Consider the following 20,027-nt stretch of genomic DNA (forward strand, 5'->3'; position numbering starts at 1 on the left):
TTTCAGAGTAAATTTAATTTTTTTGCTGACATTATATTAGTAATTCTGACCATAGCAATTTTTTTTACCTTACATTGTCGAATTAAACTTACTCAATTTGTTAGATAAGAATCAACGCAAATGTAAAACAAGCACCAAATCAATCTAAAATATGATACTGGAAAATGATGTGTCACACTGCTGTTGTTCAGTTATTATGTTGTGACAGGAGTGTCAGCTGAACTATTAATATTTAAGGGTGTCACAGGTGCTTTGGTGAATAACTATGTAAGTATTCATGCATAACTTCCATTAAAACAAAGATTTGTGTAAGTATAACCATTTCTAATCAAATATGTGTTTGCTAGAAGTGTAAATAAATATGCACAGAGATACTAAGAAAGGAAGGCATCAAAACTGACATAACATCACAGCTTAATTATCTTTAAAATGTTAAAAAAAAAAAACCTGTATAGTACAGGTTTGAATATGCTTGTTTTGTATGAGTTGTAAAAATGGTTTGAAATATATTTTATAATGTAAACTTTGATTTAAATTTTTACTGATGCCTCAAAGTACCTCTCTAGAACCTGAGAGTTCCTTAAAATCTGCTTTGAATGCAGTTGAACTAGTCCTAACATCATTTTACACGTGAAGGTACTAAAGCCTAGAGAGATACAGTGAGTTGCTCAAGGTCATGCAGGTAATTGGGAGCAGTGATAATTCTAAATGGAATTCAGGTACCTGATAGGCCATCGTTCTATCAATATAGTATTCTTTCTGTAAAGGTTTTATCACTTATTTATAAGAGTTGTTTTGAGTTTTATTCAAGATGTTGTCTAATGTGTATGAAATATATAACAACACACACTTCCAAGAAGAATTTGCTGCAACTGGCATATTAATGCTTTAAAAAAAAAAACTTACTTACTCAACAATATAAAATGTCTCTTTACATTTGGAAAACTCGACAGGTATTAAATTACTTGAGTCTTAAGATAGAATTTTATATCTTACTCTTAGGTCCCTTGATGTTTTAAGTGATGGTGTTTTGAAGGATCTTTCTGTGTATTACCGAAAAATGGTAAGGTTTATGTTGTTTTCAGTGATAATATCAACTGAAGCAGTTTATTTGGTCAGACTTCTCAAAGGAATAATTTCCTAATGAATTCTGATACGTTAGGATTTTTTAAAACTGAGGATATTGAATTTCTCTACAGATTCCACAGATAAATATAATAATCAAAATTAAAGATATTTAATAATAAAATAATATCTATTTTAATTGCTTTATAAATGAAAGTTATTGAAAGCTTTGGAGTCTTTTGTTATTATTTACCAAAGATCAGGATGGTGCAGAAACATGGATTTTTAAAAATTTTATTATTTATTTTTATTGAGTTAGCACTGATTTATAGCATTATATGTTTCATGTGTACAACATATTTCTACTTCTATATACCCTACAGCTTTCTCACCACCAAAAGTTTAACTTCCATCTGTCACCATAGTTGATTCCTTATACCCCCTGTCACTTTTCCCCTTCCCCTTCTCCCTCTGTTCTCTGTATCTATGTGTTTGGGTTTTTTGTTTGGTTTTGGTTTTGGTTTGTTCATTTATTTTGTTTGTTTATTAGTGTTTTATATGCCATCTATGAGTGAACTCATATAGTATTTGTCTTTCTTCCTCTTGACTTATTTTGCTTAGCATAATACCTTCAAGGTCCATCTCTGTTGTTGGAAATAGCATGATTTCATCTTTTTTCATGGCTGAATAGTATTCCTCTGTGTGTGTGTGTGTGTGTGTGTGTGTGTGTGTGTGTGTGTGTGTGTGTTACATCTTTATCCATTCATCCATTGATGGGCACTTAGGTTGTTTCCATATCTTGGCTATTATAAATAATGCTATAGTGAACATGGGGATGGCATATATCTTTTTAAATAAGTGTTTCTTATATTCTTTGTATAAATACCCAGAAATGTTATAGCTGAGTATCATATGCTAGTCTGTTATTAATTTTTTGAGAAATCTTTATACTGTCTTCTGTAGGGACTGCACCCATTTACATTCTCACCAACAGTGTATAGGTTCCCTTTTCTTTACATCCTTGCTAACACATGTTATTTCTTGTCTTTTTGATGATAGCCATTCTGATAGGTGTGAGGTGATATCTCATTGTGGTTTTGATTTGCATTTCCCTAATAAGTGTTGCTGAACATCTTTCCATGTGCCTACTGGCCCATCCGTATGTGTTCTTTAGAAAAATACATATTCAACTCCTTTGCCCATTTTTTTAATCAGGTGTTTTTATTGTTTACTGAGTTGTATAAATTATTTTCAGATATATCATTTGCAAATATCTTCTCCCATTTGGTAGGTTGTCTTTTCATTTTATTGATGGTTTCCTTTGCTGTGCAAAAGCTTTTTAGTTTGATGTAATTCTATTTGTTTATTTTTGCTTTTGTTTTCCTTACCTGAGGAGACATATCGAGAAAGATATTGCTAAGACTGATACCAAAGAGCGTATTTCCTGTGTTTTCTTCTAGGAGTTTTATGGTTTCAGGTCTTATATTCAAGTCTTTAATCCACTTTGAATGAGTTGATTTTTGTGTATAGCTGTGAATTAGTGGTCTACTTTCATTTTTTTGCATGTGGCTGTTCAGTTTTCCCAGCATCATTTGTTGAAGAGATTGTCCTTTCTCCATTATATGTTCTTTGGTTCTTTGTATAAACTAATTGTCCATATTTGCAAGTGTTTATTTCTGGGCTTTCAGTTCTGTTCAGATATCTTTGCATCTGTTTTTCTGCCAATGCTGTTTTGATTACTATGGCTTTGTAATATAGTTTGAAACCAGGGAGTGTGATGCCTCCAGCTTTGTTCTTTTTTTCTCAGGATTACTTTGACTATTAGTGGTGTTTGGTGGTTCCATATATATTTTAGATCTTTTTGTTCTATTTCTGTGAAACATGTGCTTGGGATTTTGATAGGGATTGCATTGAATTAGACTGCTTTAGGTAATATGGACATTTTTATAATTTATTCTTCCAGTCCATGAGCACGGAATACCTTTCCATTTATTTGTGTCTTCTTCAGTTTCTTTAAACAATGTCTTAGTTTTCAGTGTAAAGGTCTTTCACGTCCTTGAATTTTATTCATAGGTATTTTATTTTTGTTGCCATTGTAAATATGATTGTTTCCTTAATTTCTGTTGGTGATTGCTTATTGTTAGCATATAGAAATATGTGTGTGTGTGTTGAGTTTGTATCCTGCAACTTTACTGTTTATTATTTCTAATAGTTTTCTGGTTGAGTCTTCAGGGTTTTCTATATATAAGTCATCTGGAAATAGTGACAGTTTTACTTCTTCCTTTCTAATTTGGATGCCTTTTATTTATTTTTTTTCTAGTCTAATTGCTCTGGCTAGCACTTCTGATACTATATTGAATAAGAGTGGTGAGAATGAGCATCTTGTCTTAATTCCTGATCTTAGAGGTACAGCCTTCAATTTTTCATCATTGAGTATGTTAGCTATGGGTTTATCACATACAGATTTCATCATGTTGAGATACATCCATTCTGTAACCCACTTTCTGGAGACTTGTATCATAAATGGGTGTTTAATCTTGTTAAATGCTTTTTCTGTATCTGTTGATATGATTATATGATTTTTATCCTTAATTTTGTTAATATGGTGTATCATATTGATTGATTTGTGGATGTTGAACCATCCTTAAATCCCTGGTATAAATCCCACTTGATCATTTTATGGTCCTTTTGAAGTATTGTTGAATTTGGTTTGCTAATATTTTGTTGAGGATTTTTGCATCTATGTTCATCAGTTGGCCTGTGATTTTCTTTTTTTGTGTTGTCTTTGTCTGGTTTTGGTATCAGGATGATATTGGCCTTGTAAAATGAGTTAGAAGGCATTCTCTCCTCTTCATTTTTTGGAGGTTTGAGGATAGGTATTAGGTCTTTGTTTGCTAGAAATCACCTCTGAAGCTGTCTGGTCCTGGACTTATTTTTTAAAGGCTTTTTGATTACTGTTTCAGTCTCTGTGCTAGTGATTGGTCTATTCAAATTTTCTATTTCTTCATGAGTCAGTCTTGGAAAGGTTGTATGATTCTAAGAATTTGTCCATTTGTTCTAGGTTTTCCAATTTGTGTATTCTCTTAATAATCCTTTATATTTCTGTGGTATCTGTTATTTTTTTCTCTTTAATTTTTTATTTTATTTATCAGGCCTTCTCCTTTTTTTGTTAGTGAGTCCAGCTAATGATTCATCAATTTTGCTTATCTTCAAAGAACTGACTCTGGGTTTCATTTATCTTTTCTATTGTCTTCTCTATTTCATTTATGTCTTCCCTGATCTTTACATTTCCTTCTTTCTACTAACTTTGGGCTTTGTTCTTTTTTCTAGTTCTTTAGGTGTAAGTTTTTCCTGTTTCTTGAGGTAGGCCTTTATTGCTACAAAGTCTTAGTACCACTTTTGCTGTATACCGTAGATTTTGGTATGTCATATTTTCATTTTCATTTGTTTTAAGGTGATTTTTTAATTTCTCATTTGATTTCTTCATTGACTCAATAGTTGTGCAGCATGTTGTTCATTCTTTACATATTTATGGTTTTTCCAGTGTTGTTCTTCTTGGTTTCATATCATTGTAATCATAAAAGATGTTTGATAGGATTTCAGTCTTAAATCTGTTGAGACTTGTTTTGTGTCCTGACATATGATCTATTCTTGAGAAAATTCCATGTGTGCTTGAAAAGAATGTGTATTCTGCTGCATTTGGATGAAATGTTCTTTTCAAATCTATCAGATATATCTGGCCTGTCATTTCAGTTAAGGCCACTGTTTCATTGTTGACTTTCTGTCTGGATGATCTATTCGTTGATGTAAGTGGGGTGTTAAATGTCCCCAACTATTGTGTTGCTATCAATTTCTCTCTTTGGTTCTGTTAATAATTGTTTTATATATTTTAGTGCTCTTAAGTTAGGTATACATACATTCATCACTTTTATGTCTATTTGATGAATTGTCCTCTTTATTATTATATACTGACCATTTTTGTCTCTTGTTAAGTTTTTGGCTTGAAGTCTATTTTGTCTGGTATAAGTATGACTGCAGCTGCTTTCTTTTGCTGCCATTTGCTTGGAGTATCATCTTCCATCCCTTCACTTTGAGCCTTTGTTTGTCTTAAAGCTGAGAGGAGTCTCCTGGAGACAGCTTATAGTTGGGTCTTGTTATTTCATGCACCCAGCTACTGTGTCTTTTGATTGGTGAATTCAGTACATTTACATTTAGGGTGATTATTGATAGATGAGGACTTAGTTCTGAAATTCCACATTTTGTTTTTTGGTTGCTCGATATTCCATTGTTTCTTTTTCCTTGTGCTTTTGTCTGTCATTTTGGTTTGGTCGTTTTATTTATTTTTCTCAGTTTCCTCTTTTTTTATGTTTTGTTTCTCTGTTCTATAACTTGAAGTTTGGTCATTGCCCTGAGCTTTGTACAAAATGTCTCATAGATAAAATAGTCTTTTTTTGGCTGATACTATGTTATCTTCATTTACCTATAGAAATTTTCCTCATCCCGTTTTATGTTTTTCTCAAATTATCCCTTTTAATGTTGTGAGTTTGTTACCAAACAGAAATAGCTGTAGTTATTTTTCGGCTTACTTTTTTTCTGTCTTTAACCTTTATGCTATAATAAAGTGTTTTAAAAACCTGATAAAGAATTGCAATTTTCTGATTCTGTTTTATCATCTTGCTCAAAGTTGTGTGTACTTTTGCCTCTGTTACTATTAGGAGAGCTCCTTTGAACATGTCTTGTTGGCAGATCTAGTTTTTTTGTTTGTCTAGAAAAGCCTTTATTTCTCCTTCATATTTGAATGATAACTTCTCTGCATAGAGTATTCTTGTGTGACACTTTTTATCTTTTAGCATTTTGAGAATGTCGTTTCACTCCCTCCTGGCCTTTGGGGTTTCTGCTGAGACATCTGCTGATAGCCTAATGAAGTTTCCTTTGTAGGCTATCATCCTTTTTTCCCTGGCTGCCTTTAAAACTCTTTCTTTATCATTGACTTGACAGTTTTAATATAATGTCTTGGAGAAGGTCATTTTGCATTGAGGTAATAGGTGTTTTCTTAATTTCATGGACTTGCATATCCAGTTCCTTCCCCAGGTTTGGGAAGTTCTGTTATTATTTGTTTAAAAAACAACTCTGCTCCCTTCTCTCTCTTTCCTCCTTCTGGGATACTCATTATCCCAGTGTTGTCCTTCCTAAAACAGATAGCTCTTGTAGAATTTCCTCAATTTTTTGGTATCTTACTTCTCTTTTCTACTTGTATCAATTTAAGATTTTTTTACCTTTGAGCTTGCTAATTCTGTCTCCCACATGGTCTGCTTTATTGCCATTGCTTTTCTAATGCATTCTTAATCTCTCTTATTGAATTCTTCAGCTCCAGCATTTGTTTGGTTCTTTTTTAGAGTTTCAGTCTCTTTGGTAAAATATTCCTTCTGTTCATTAATTTTATTCCTGGGCTCATTAAACTGCCATTCTGACTTTTCTTGTAGCTCACTGAGTTCCTTCATGACAGCTGTGTTGAATTCTTGATCAGTGCGATAGCAGTAGTCATGATTTTGGTGTCTGGAGAATTGTTATTTTCTTTTTGTAGTATAGTGTTAACTGCTTCTTTGTGGTGCTCAATGAATTGTTCCCCTGCAGGGGCACTTGAAGTTAATGACAGGTTAGAAGTTAGAGACTTCTTTTGCTTTCCAGTAGGTGGCATTACAACACAAAGTTTTGGTTTCTCTTACCTGAGCTGTCTTTAGTTATATTTGAGAGTTGGTACTTTCAAGGCTCCATCGTCTCGGTAAGAGGAGTGCCTCTGTGCCTTCTTTATTGCTTCTTGTGCCTCTAGGGTTCTTACTGCCTTTCTTTTCCCACAGCTGCTGTCATCACTGGGATAGTGGGTTCTTCCCCAGTGTCCTGGATTCCTTGAGTTACAAACTCTGCAGTGTGAAGGGAGGAGGATAATGGGGGTGGGGGGAGAGTCAAGGTTGCACAGGTACCTCTGCTGTGTCCAGTGTTGTAAGGTTAATGGGCTCTGCCACTGTGCTGGGGGACTCTCACTGTGGATAGTGGGCAGGGGCATGGGCTGGGTTCCAGGGCACACTGCCACTGCTACCCAATTATTTGTGGTTATGAGCGCTGCTCTGTTCAGGATGCCAGGTCTGTGTGCACCACCTCACCTGCTGCTACTGGGTTCTCTGAAGCTGTGGGCTCAGCTGCCATGGTTAGAGGCCCAGAATTGCAGGCGACTCCACTGTTCCCTCAGTTCCACCTACTCTGTGTGCTCTAGTCCAGCCATCTTTAGCTGTACAAATGTGTGGAAGTCTCTGGTGTCTGAGTGGGTTGGGCAGAGGCACCTTTGTTTAGCAGTGGATGATGGTTGTATTAAAGGGGAAAGATACAGGTAGCTTTTCAGTCCACCATGGTGCTGATGTCATTCCTCTGCAAATTTTGTATTTAAAAAGTGGCATCTTTTTCCCTATAGATTCCAGCAATGGATAGAAGAGTCATTACACCATATCAAGATGGACCAGATATTAGCTATTTGGATGTAGAAGATGGTGATGTCTTTTTGAAAGAAGAAATAAACTTGGAACAAAATTATTCGTAAGCTCTGTTTTTTGTTTTTGTTTTTTTCTTTTTCTCCTTTCCTTCTCCCTCTATCCCCAGTCTTTACACTACTGACACTTTCATATTGGTACTGAAAGAAAAAGTGAGAAACCTGACATAAAAAATAGGTATTCATGTTCATTCTTAGCCTTGATAAAATATGAAGTAAATATAATTAATATTTGCAGGTATAACAGAATTAAGTATAAATATGAAAGGAATGTAGCCTTACGGTTAAGTATATTGGGTTAAGTAAGTGCGTTCATGTTAACTATGTTTTAAAACCTTGCTGAGATTATAGTAAAGAAGTAAAAAAGGCATGTTGTGCTTAAGCAGAGAGAACAGGAAAAGAGTAAATGGCAGTCAGCGGATGTTAACAGTTTTAGACCTTGGAAAGTGGCAGCTGAGCAGTAATGACTTAAAATAGAAAAACTGAATTCTGGAAAGGCTTAAGAATTAGAGGCCCTAGGTTTATAAGGACCGGGGTAAGTAGTTGAATTTGGAAAAGAGCATTTTTTGAGATTTTTTTTCAAATAGCATCAGTCTCTTCCTGAGGCCCATTCAACCAAGTGATTGCCCCTCTTCCGTCTTGGCCAAAGACTAGAGGGTCTCCTTCTGGAGAGGGTGAACCAAGGGGAGTGCATCAGCCACTCCTCTGGATCCCTCTGTAAAGAGAGCCCTACTGGCTCAAGAGAGAGTACCTGCAGTGGCTGGCGTTTGGGAGTCCTCCAACAAAATACCCCAGGTCCTACATGATCGTTCTGCTGACCATTCGACAAGTCCTGCTTAGAATTTCCAGTCTGCACTTTAGACTCGCTTACCAGCTGGTTATAAAATTACTTTTTTTCTATTTGGTAAATGATCTGTTAAAATAAAATTAGGGGGTGTTAAAGTCATTTACTATATATATGTGTGAGTGTGTATATATGTGTGTGCATAATAATCAGCTGTGTAGCTCACTTTTTAGTTCCAGCAATTTTTTTTTAAACTCTTTTTCTAGAGTTTGGTATTAGCCATTTGGGATAGTTGAAGTTTATAGATATCTGACTTAGACGTATGGCATATTATTATATTAAAAGTTATAATAAAATTAACATTGACATAAATCTATTAACCTTTACAAAATAATAGTATCCACAGCTGACCCTGTGTAACTGTGGATGAGTTATATAATGAGATGTGAAACAAGGCAATTGTAGTTCTTAGATAATTTTATTTTCCCTTTCCTGAATCAGTAAAACTTAATTCAGGGAATTATGCAGCCCTTGAAATACTTTAAAAATTATCATCAAATATTTCTAGTTCAAGATCATAGTTTATAATAGATTGTGTGTGAATGTGTCCAGTATTTTACTTTTCAAAATATTTTCATATATACCAACTTGTTTCTGACTTACAGAAATGCTAGAGTTAGAACAAGTGATAGTATCACACTGAGGTTCAGTGAAATTGAGTGATTTGCTCCACACCACATAGGTAAATGGTCCCAGAGCGTGCATATCCTTCCATGTTGTTGTGTTCTCTGTTTGACCAGCATGCTAGATTCTGTTGCTCAAAAGGCATCGTTCTTCTGCTGTTTCATCTCTAACTTATTTTTTTTTAAATGACTTTTTGTTTGCTCTTTTCCTAGGGAAAGTATGTTCAAGAAGACAAAAACAAAAGCAAAAAAGAAGCCACGTAAGCGATCAGATAGTTCTGGAGGTTATAACCTTTCAGATATTATTCAGAGTCCACCATCTACAGGTGAGTGGAAAGTGTTTTAGGGTATATTTTCTGATCTAAACTTTCAAATATCTATTCCTTATCTAATTCATTTAACATATGTGACTGGATAAGATTTATGTTTTTAGAAAGACCACTCTGTCTAGTGACATAGAGGGCTAGAGGTAGGCAAAACATGGCAGGGATACTGTTATCATGTGGGTTCAGTTTACACACACACACAAGTATCAGTGATCCAGGTGAGATGCCAAGTGGGATGTGCATAAGGAGGTGCCATCCAGTAGTACAATACAACACGTTTTGGATCAGGCATTATGTGAGCCTGTTTGAAAGTAAGGTTATGTAGTTTTTCTAAAATTTTTTTCTAATTTTTTATTTTGAAAATCTTCAAGTTACTAAAAAGGTGAAAGAAAAATACCCCGAATACCTTTATACCCTTTATCCAGATTTCTAACCTCTTACCACATTTGCTTTTCCTTGCAGGCTTTGTATTGCATGCTGTCTTCTCTCATCCCCCAAACATTCTACACGTGCACTTTTTACTTTTTCCTGAGCCACTTGCAACTAAGCTGAAGACATGACCCCCCCCCTTGCTAATATGAATCTTCTAAAAATAAGGATATTCTTCTATACAACCGCAGTACCATTATCATTAGGCCAGTGATACTGTAGATTCCCCCACATTCTAGATATCTCTGATTAGATCCAGATTGAAACTACCTAAATTTTAATAAGTTTCTTTAGACAAAAATTGAAGTGTGACAAAAAAATAATGAGACTACAGTGTGGCTTTCAGAACTAGTAATATCTTTAACAATAAAACACAAATTGGTGCAGTTTCTATCAGCAGGATGTTCATAGTCAGTCAGCCTTATACAAGCAACTTTGAAAAAAACAAGTGCACATTGTCCCTGTGAAAAAAAAATAGCTATTATTCATTGCAAAGAAAAACATATTTTTATGTTTAACAAGATACTACAAATGAGGTACTTGACATGTTCAATAAATCTGAAAGGAATAAATAATATCAAGAATAGTTGTTTTACATCTGTATCCCCTGATTCCTATTTTAGGACCTTTTAAAGTTTAAAATTCTGTAATTTTATGTTCTCTGTGTTACATGAATTACCTCTAATCCTTAGAAGGAGGCATAGGTGGGTTGATGGAAGGATTAATAAATGGACAGGCAGTCGTGAAACCGGTGATTTTTCAGATACCTAAAAGATTTATAGAAAAAGTGGATATTTGGTTTGCTTTTAATGATGTTATTGTTAGCGCATGTTTTAGAGTCTTAGCATTTCAGAGCTGGAAAATACAGTAATGAACTGATTTATGCTCCTTCCTTTAAATTTGAGGAAACAAGCTCAAAAGTTAAGTGATTTGAGGTAGTAACAGACAGAAATATAATTTATTTTCTTGATTCCAATTCTGTATTCTTCCTGCTGTACCACTCTCTCTAGGCCAAAGCAAATAATGATTGAAAGGTTAAATTTAATTGGGGTCCCAAAAAACCTATTCAGCAAATTTCATCAAGGACAGTCGTGTGAAGGCTTATCTTTAGTTTGTGTCGATCCTTAAAGTTAGACAGAAGGCATTCTGTGAAAACGTTTTTTATCAAAAATAATTGTTGGCTACTTAAATCATCTTTTTAATTCATTAGGTTTATTTCTAACTGACTGCATTCCAGTATTAAATATATTCTCTTTTATAAAAATTTGCTACTCTTAAAAATATTTAAAAGATTGTGGGGGAAAAATATTTGATGTTATTTCCAAACTGTTTTAACAATAACAACAAAAAAAGGCATGTGTCTTGTCAAGGTGATTTACTTTAAAAAACAAAACTTACTGAATTTATTCGAGATGATATGTTTTATTTATTTTCAAATCAATTGTACAACTTTTAGTTACAGTTCATATAATGAGTTTATTTTGCCACTTCATTTAGACTATACTACATTTTAAATATGAAAATAAATGCATGAACCAAAGCAAAAGTTTTTTTACTCTGTTATTACTTGAAATAGTTGATCTGCTAAAGAACTTGGACCAGGTGTAGCAGGGAGATAAGTATTTAGCTTGCCTAAGAGAAGAAATGGTTTACACGTTTCATAACAACTCATGCTTTAGGTGATAAGCTAATTGAAAATAGCTCTCTGTCTGTAGGTATTTTGCAGAAGGAAAACTCTCAAACAGGCCACAGTTGGCTTCAGCAAGGCCTCTGCTGCTGGGTCAGTCTGCTGGTTAGATGAGTGGCAGACAGAAGCGTTATAGCCTCCCACACAGGCTGGGGCTGCTCCCCTTCTGCATAAGTGCAGAGACAGATGGAAAAGGGGAGCGGTCTGGAGTTTATTAATTTTGTCTTCCTTCTTTATTTTTATGAGGGGGGAAAAAGTTCTGAATCACTTCTTAAATTAGATACCAAAGAACTGTATTCCTCAGGTTCACTGTATAATTGATGTGTAATTGAAATGAATAAAACTGTTTTAAAATCTCCATTTCAGGTTTTCAGTTCAACTGATTTCTTCAGTTAGCTTGAATTATTAAGCTTTTGGTACAGAGAGTCTAATTGTTACTGAATCTGGATAAATGGAAGTTTTTAGCACTATTTAGTTCATTAAATGTAATACATATATGTGTAATGTATATGTGTTTAATATTTAAAATTGTTTTACCTTTTAGGATTATTAAAGTCTGGTAAGACCAATTCTGTAGACTCTCTTCCAGAACTGTTGACATCAGACTCTGAAGGAAGCTACGCAGGAGTGGGTAGTCCTAGAGATTTACAGTCCCCTGATTTCACAACAGGATTTCATTCAGATAAGATTGAGGTTTGTTTTTATTTGTTTATAAATGCACTATCTTCGTCAGACTTTAGTTTATAGACAGTTTACTTTTTCATTATTTTTACTCTTAACTTTAAAACACTTCTGACTGGTTTATAAGAAAATATAATTTAATGACATGTAGTATTAGTTTTCTCAAATTTGCCTAATACTTCTAGTTTTAAAGATTTCAGTGGCAGTTTTGAGCCCTTTATTATGTTGAATTTTAAACTTTCTGCAATAAAATGTAATATTGATGTTAAAATATAGCAATACTGTATAGACATACTGAAGTATATATTTATGACTAAATTACTTGAAATTTATTTTGTGAACTGTCAGGTAACACCAGCTAAAAACTGTTGAAGGAAGATGATTTTTGAAAGTAAGCCTAATTTCAGAATCTGTATGGTGTCTTCCCTCCATGGAGGGAGCTGGGGCAGTGAAGCTGGAGTGAAAGTCTCCTTGTCTAGCACAGCTGACACTGAGTTGCTAAATTCCTAGTCTGGTCGACTCTGGGGAGGCCACTTTTTAGACATCTCTTAACATTTTACTCCATAATTGTTAATCATTAGGGAAGGAAAATGCTTACTTTAGTAGCTAATTTTTTTCTAACCTCTATACATCCACCGAACGTATTAAAACTTCTAGAAATTTATGAGACAATAGAAAATTTTCTCTTTCTTATTAGAGTCTTCTAGGCCTCAAGGATTGATTTGACACATTTTTTGTGATTTTTAATACAGGGTAGAAGTTTGGGGGCAATTTCATACTAGCACTGAGGTTGGTGTGAAAGACAGTTGAGGTTTAAAGGAAGGTTGAAGACATGCTGTGAATGTCTGGCGGTAGTATAAGAGTCTATCCTGGCAGTGGAAATACCATTTCAGTAACTTCCTTGACCTTTTGTAATAGCAATAGTTAATTTAGGGTCTTTTTTGAAGTGTTTATATTATTTGGCTTTAATTTTATTCAGAGTCCTTTAATTATACCCATAGTGAATTATATGACATTTATACCAAACTTTCATTCTGTTTCATTTTAAAGTCATGGACATTAATGTTACTGCTTCATATCGTATTTAAGAAACTTTCATTTATTAACATTTTAATTTAGTGCTTGTGTAAATAGGGATTTATTATGCAACCTTATTTCCCTAAAAATTTCTCCCAAAGCTTACAATAATTGGGTTATAGTCACCAGTGTGGTTTGAGAATTGATCAGTTATTTAAAAATTCAGTGGAAGAACTGAATTGAAAATTCTGGATGATGATTGTCATAAGATTTTATTCTTTAATACAGTTTAACCAATATTTCCTAAGTATAAACTGTGTGTTAGCTGCTGTGCTAGAGGTGTCCATTAGTCACTTTTTTAATGTTTTTTTTTTCTTACCCCCAGGGGAAAAGTAAATCATATGTTAATGGTACGCCTTCTGCATATTTTCGGGATGATTTAAAACCATGGGAAAAATCACCAGTACTTAAAATATCTGCTCCACAGCCCATTCCCAGTAACAGAATTGACACTACCAGCTCTTCCAGTTGGGTTTCTGGGTCTTTCAGGTAGAGTTTTCATTTTGTTCTGTACCTGTTAGTCTGAGAAATACCGTTCATTTTTAGTTAAACAAAAATTTTTAATGAAGCACATTCAAAAATTATTAATATAAATTTCTAATATACAGTTACCTAAATGTATACAAATTCCTAACCAGCTAAAAGGCTCTTTTCTCGTCAAAATTTAGATGCCTTGTAACGTCATCAGTGAATTCTGGTAAATGCTATATAACACACACAGTCACTTGATAGCAGCTTTTTTTTTTTTTTTTAATGGCTAGTATATATTAGTTAAAAATCCCACTCAGGGAGACCATTTTGTCACTTGAGGGCTTATTTTAGCTTTTTTTTTTTTTTTTAAAGCACATTAAGGGGTATTTAAGATCTCACAAAATGTGTTGTTATTCACAATTATGTGCTTTTAACTTAACCTATATTCTCTCTCTTTTTTTTTTTTTTTTTTTGCAGGGGGTAGGTAATTAGGTTTACTTACTTACTTGATTTTTCAGAGGAGGTACTGGGGATTGAACCCAGGACCTCAGGCATGCTAGGCATGTGCTCTACCACTTGAGCTATACCCTCCCCCCTTAACTTAACCTATATTCTCTTCATATTTTTTCTTTTATTTAGAAAAGTTAGTTTTTGAAACTGAAGGAGTATTTAACGTAGTATTTTTTCAAATACTGAGCTTGTACTTCATCTTTATACACCTAGTATGGCTTATAATAGGCTAAAACTGTTTATTGACTTAATTATATTATCATCTGGACCATTTGTGTAATTGTTTTGAAATATGCTATATTTCACACAGTTAGAACAAAGATTATGATGTCCCGGTTTATGATGCTTCATGGTCTAAAGATAGTTCAGACATTGTTCTCAATTTTTTTGCCCAAATAAACATATTTGTGGGAACACCTAGAAGCATCTTCTAATTACTAATGTTAGACTATTATTAAACATGTATCACTTAACATTATGACTTTGGATGCATTTTGGTTATTATTTATCTATGTACGTATAAAAGTAGCTTTCATTCAAAAATCCTTTTTAAAGTTGGCCACAGCTGATAAAATAGACCTATTATCCTCTCATTAATGATTTTTTATATAATTTGCAGTTTCAGTGAAGTTTGTGGGTTGGACTTTATGGATAAATGAATGTGTTGTAAAGCAACTTTTATGTTGTTTTTTAGTCCTGTCAGCCCTCCCGTCATGGACCTCAGAACCATCATGCAAATTGAAGAAAGCAGACAAAAGTGTGGAGCTACACCAAAGACAAATTTGGGGTTGGTTACAAAATCATAAAAAAGTAAAGACCATGTTGTGTTATATAGTTCTGCCCTAAGGAACTGGAAAGACCTACTGGACCTTTCCTGTTGTTACTCTGCATTTGATATTAAAGTTAATCATAAGCTCTTTTCTAGGTAATTTAGCCTCTATAAAAGTATCTCTTAAATATATGCTGAAGATTGAGTTGGGCTGATAGTCAGGCTCTTGTGAAATATAATATTGTATACTAAAAATTTGCCTCTAAAATGATGATTGGACTATTTCTGATGCAAGTGTGTTAGTAGGAGGGCTTATGTAGCTATTTCTTGATCATTGATAGTATAAACTGATTATACAGTGACAATCTGTTGAAACTTACATGGTCATTTTGATCTAGTAGTAGTAAAATTTCATCAAATAAACAGAAAGCAAGATAATTACCTGTAGCCTTCGTTAAGTAGAAATGAATACTAATTGGATTAATTTCTAGCAAAATGATTTCTTATGGGATTAAACTTTCTCAGAAGCAGTGAGACTGATTAGTTTAACTTAATTTCTAGAAAAATGATTTCCCATGGAGTTAAACTTTCTCAGAAGCAGCGAAAAATGATTGCAATGACTACCAAAGAAAATAATTCAGGAATGAATAGCATGGAATCAGCTTTAACTGCTCCTTCAAGAGCCCCCAAACCAGCAAATGCATGGTATGTTCTGATTTTTTTTTTATTAAATTAAGTATATATCTGTACATTATCTTTTAATGTATTTCTGGCCTCCCCCCTGGGCTTTTTAAATATTTCATTCCCCTCTTTGCTTTTAAATTAAAAATTGGACCTTGGGAAATAAAGACTGGATTTATTTTGTTGACAAATACATCATGATTTTCAAATTTTTTTTGTATATGTAGGTAAAATTTCTTCTTAGTATTCTCATTAATGTTTGTTGCTAGAGCAATTTAAAGGAGCATTCTTACTTTTTCTTTTTTTAGTAAGAAATAATATTTATCATAGAAAAGTTTGATAAAAGCAAACTTTTTTTACCACCTTAGTTTCTTTGTTCTTTTGTATGCATCATGAATATCTTTACATTGTTATAATCATACTTGTCATTGTCTTTTTAAGCAGAGCAGTTTACTTAATTAACATTTTGTTATATAACTTTTCTCAATTAGAATTTACCCATAATTTATGCAGCATTAATAGGAATAATCTCCAAAGAGGTCACATAGCAATTTTGAGATATGTAAAATAGGTTGTCCTTCTTGCTCCCTTCCCACCCTCCCTTTTCTTTGTAACTAATACGTTAATTGGAAACCAATTTTACAGGAAAAATACATGGATAGTATGAAAGGCAAGAAAGATCAGTAGAGTTCTGTTCTCTCACAAGCATTGAAGAGAGTATTGGAGACGAACCTTGGTTTGGGCTTCATTGCTTCTAATGGTACCTTTTTATATTTGTAAGAGGGAATATTTTTCCCAAATTAAATATAAATTATTTTGAAGGGAGTAGCAACTCATTTTATTTTGAGTGCCACCAATAGGGATAAATTAATGTCAGTCAGAACCACTAGTAGATCTAAAACATGATCACAGAAAAAAATAAAACAAGAAGTCAGAAAACCCAAGTAAAAGAAAAGAGAGTAAAGCTTGAGAGAATGGGTTGAGTAAAATGTTTTAATTCATTGGTGTTTGATGTGTACCTTCTACATGCAAGGCACAGTTCTAGTTTCTGGGGGTGAGGCGATTTACAGAACTGACGGGAGCACTGCCTCTGTAGTGGTTAAAGGGTAGCTGTTAGAATACTGACTTGTGTTCTCCCTGAACAAAAGTGAAAACACACACGAAAAAGTTCTTCATTAGCTCTCAAGATACTAAATATATTGCAGTTTCAGAGAATTAACTAAGCACATGAGGAAGCTTTGGGCTTAGTAAATACAGTTTTAGCCAGGCCATCAACCAGCTTCCTTAAAAACAAAAAAATCAGTGAACAAAAGAAGGAACAAAACAGTGATCACTCAAATTAGGAAATCTAACTAATGGACAAATACTCTTGGTTCAGAATCTATTTCATATATAGGAGTTTCTTCCAGCTCTAATAAAAAATGTTTTAAATTAAATTAAAATGCATAGTTTAAAAAATTTAGAAGTATGGTAATACTTCAAGGCTTGTAGTGAAAGACAGTAGTCCTCTGCCCTAAGCCTTCTATTTTGTGACGTTAATTGAGATTCACCGCAGTCATATTGTGAGTATCACTGTATTTCCATTTTTTTAAAAATATTTTTCTTTTTTTTCCTGGAATAAGTAATTCTCTCAGCTTTCCCTATTGGCTGTGTACTTACCCATCACTACTCTCTAAAACATAGCTCTCTGCAGTATGCAGGTTATCTGTTGCTTTTGTTTATTTCTTGGAAGCATCTTCCTTAGAACTCTGTTCTGAGTTCTCTGGTCTGAACTAGGTCTTTCCCAGGCCTGCTGGAATGTGTCATCTTGAGACTTCCCTGAATTGCCATCCTGGAAATTTCCTTTGCTTCCTTCCAGTGTTTGATCCTGTTTCCTAGATACTATGTTTTTCTATTAGTTAGTTTACTCTCTGTTTTGATGGAGCACAGCTCCGGTAGTTTTCTGATAAAGGACATACATGGGACATACATTTTTGTGGCTCTTATATCTATGAAGATATTTTTATTCTCTCCATTCTTGACTGATAGTTAGATTGGAATAGAATTCTGAGTTGGAAATCATTTGTAGGTTCCTTTTTCTTTCTCATTGCTATTGGGAAGTCTGATGCCATCCCAGTTCCTAACACTTAATATGTTACCAGTTTCCTCCCTCCTTCCCCTCTCCTTTTTTTCTGGATGCTTAAAGGGTCTTTATCCCTAGTGTTCTGAAATTTCATAGTGATGTGGATTCTTTTTTGATACATTATGCTGGGTACTTGATGGGCTCTTTTGAGTGGGAAAAGCATGTCTTTAAAAAGTCCTGGGAATGTCTTGTACGTGTGATACTTTCCTCCCGTTTTCTCTAGAAATCATGTGAGTTGGAAATTGCTTTCCTTGGACTTCTTTCATTTTTCTTACTTTTGCTCTTCTATTGTCCACATAATCATCTTCCTATTCTACTTTCTGGAACATTTCCCAGACTTTATCTTGTAACCCTTCTACTGAACAATGTTTTACTTTAACTATTAAAATGCTTAATTGCCAAGAGCTCTTTTTCTTGTTTGCTGATAATGCTCTTTTAATAGTATCCTGTTCAACATTCAGCTGTTAAAGATACCTGTACTCAGTAAACTTTTTCACTCTCTAGTGGATACAAAGCAGAAATATAGGCACATGTGCACCAGGCAACATGTATCAGAATGTTTATGTCATCATTTGTAAAAATATCAAAACTGGAAACAACCTACATGTTTGTGGCAGTAAGTGGATAAATTACAGTTTACTTATATAGTAGAATACTACACAATGATGAAAAATGAATTATGACTAAATAGAACTGTGGATGAATCTCATCAATGTAATATTGAGCAAAAGAAGCCGATCAGGGAAAACTGTATGATTCCATTTATAAAAGTTAAAAATAATCATTGACTTACATTCATGTTTATTCACTCTTTTTTATATGTTTTAGCTCATTTGAACTATGTTTTGTTTTATTTGGTTGGTTGTTTTACGTTCTGATTGGAAGCTCTCTGTGCCTGTGTGGAAGAGGTTGACCACTCAGTGTGACTGTAGGATGACCTGTCAGTATCTTTAGAGGACCCCATACTGCACTATCTCGGTGTCTTTTCTCCTTGGTCTCAGGTTTCTCTAAAGAGGAGCCTTTTCATTTTTATATTTAGTTGCCAGAATTTGAAAGCTGATCAGGACAAAGCAGTTAGGGCTGAGGCTAAGATTCTCACTGTATGGTTTAGATTTTCATATACTTCGCTGTTTAGTGTGTAGATTTTAAACACAACAGTTCAATCCTACCTGCCTCTGTTACTAATGATTTTCAATCAAATTTTTCTTCTACCAAGGTGAAGGAGGTGCAGTCATCTGACCATGTGGGGATAGGGAGGACATCTGACATTCTTAGCGCCTATACAAGTAATCTTTGAACCAGTATTCATGTTTTCATATTCATGGCTACTTCTGGATTTGATACATGAGATGTCTCCAATGTATGAGCCTTTTCAGGGTTCCAAGCTTCACACCCCACTTGTTAACCATTAGTTTTCCTTTATTTCCACTACATTAGTGATCATTCTGGCTCTTTTCCATCCTCCACTAGTGTATTACTTTTAGTCTGCCATTGTCTTAATGCCTTATTCTTTGGCCTTTGTGGGTTTATGCCTTACTGACTACTTTCCTGTTCACTTTATATGGGATTTCAGAGGAAAGGATTAAAGTAATCGTTTATCTGAAACTTCAGACTTTGACTTACTGATTTAGGAAGAAACTTTCCCCAGTAGTTATTAGCAACACGAGCTCAGACTCCCTTGTTGAAAAGGCTATCTAAATTTCGAAAAGGAATCTACTGTGGCATATTAAGGAGAATTCTAGGAATGTGGGAAGAAAAATGCCATAAAATTTGGCCAAAAATGTAATCGGTATATTTCTTTGAAAAGTAATTTGATGACTATGAAACATAAGTGATGTTTATTATAGGTTTATTTTATGAAAATGCAGTTGGAAAACTTAAATACAAACAAATGAGTAATGGGTCTTAGGTATTTTAGGGGACCAAAGAAATTTATCTAAGTGACCAATTATGAATAATTGTATTCTGAATTTTTGTCCAAGTGAGGGGTATCTAGAATTGTCATAAAATTAATAGTTTATACCCCTTTTATGACTTCTTAAGACCTTTTGGTATCTGAAGGATCTTTTAAAGTTCATATCTGCTAAATTCTTTTGCATTTATGTACTTCTTGAGTATAAGTGAAAGCAGTAAATAATGGGCTAACAGTACAATATCTTACATGTATATATCAATATGTGTATATTAGTATATATGTCAAC

At 33.9% G+C, this 20,027-nt stretch overlaps 1 protein-coding gene across 2 annotated transcripts in view; it reads left to right on the forward strand.

The window, feature by feature from the left end:
- Positions 1-20,027, forward strand: part of IBTK (inhibitor of Bruton tyrosine kinase) — a 79,744-nt gene that overhangs the window by 41,647 nt on the left and 18,070 nt on the right. For both annotated transcript variants that reach the window (XM_010981292.3, XM_010981293.3), the window contains exons 19-25: positions 1,003-1,063; positions 7,532-7,653; positions 9,287-9,399; positions 12,060-12,208; positions 13,599-13,762; positions 14,949-15,041; positions 15,585-15,728. In XM_010981292.3, the coding sequence (XP_010979594.1) occupies positions 1,003-1,063; positions 7,532-7,653; positions 9,287-9,399; positions 12,060-12,208; positions 13,599-13,762; positions 14,949-15,041; positions 15,585-15,728 (846 nt within the window). The remainder of the gene's footprint in view (positions 1-1,002; positions 1,064-7,531; positions 7,654-9,286; positions 9,400-12,059; positions 12,209-13,598; positions 13,763-14,948; positions 15,042-15,584; positions 15,729-20,027) is intronic.

The sequence above is a fragment of the Camelus dromedarius genome, chromosome 6 (genome assembly GCF_036321535.1).
Source record: "Camelus dromedarius isolate mCamDro1 chromosome 6, mCamDro1.pat, whole genome shotgun sequence".
Lineage (NCBI taxonomy): Eukaryota > Metazoa > Chordata > Mammalia > Artiodactyla > Camelidae > Camelus > Camelus dromedarius.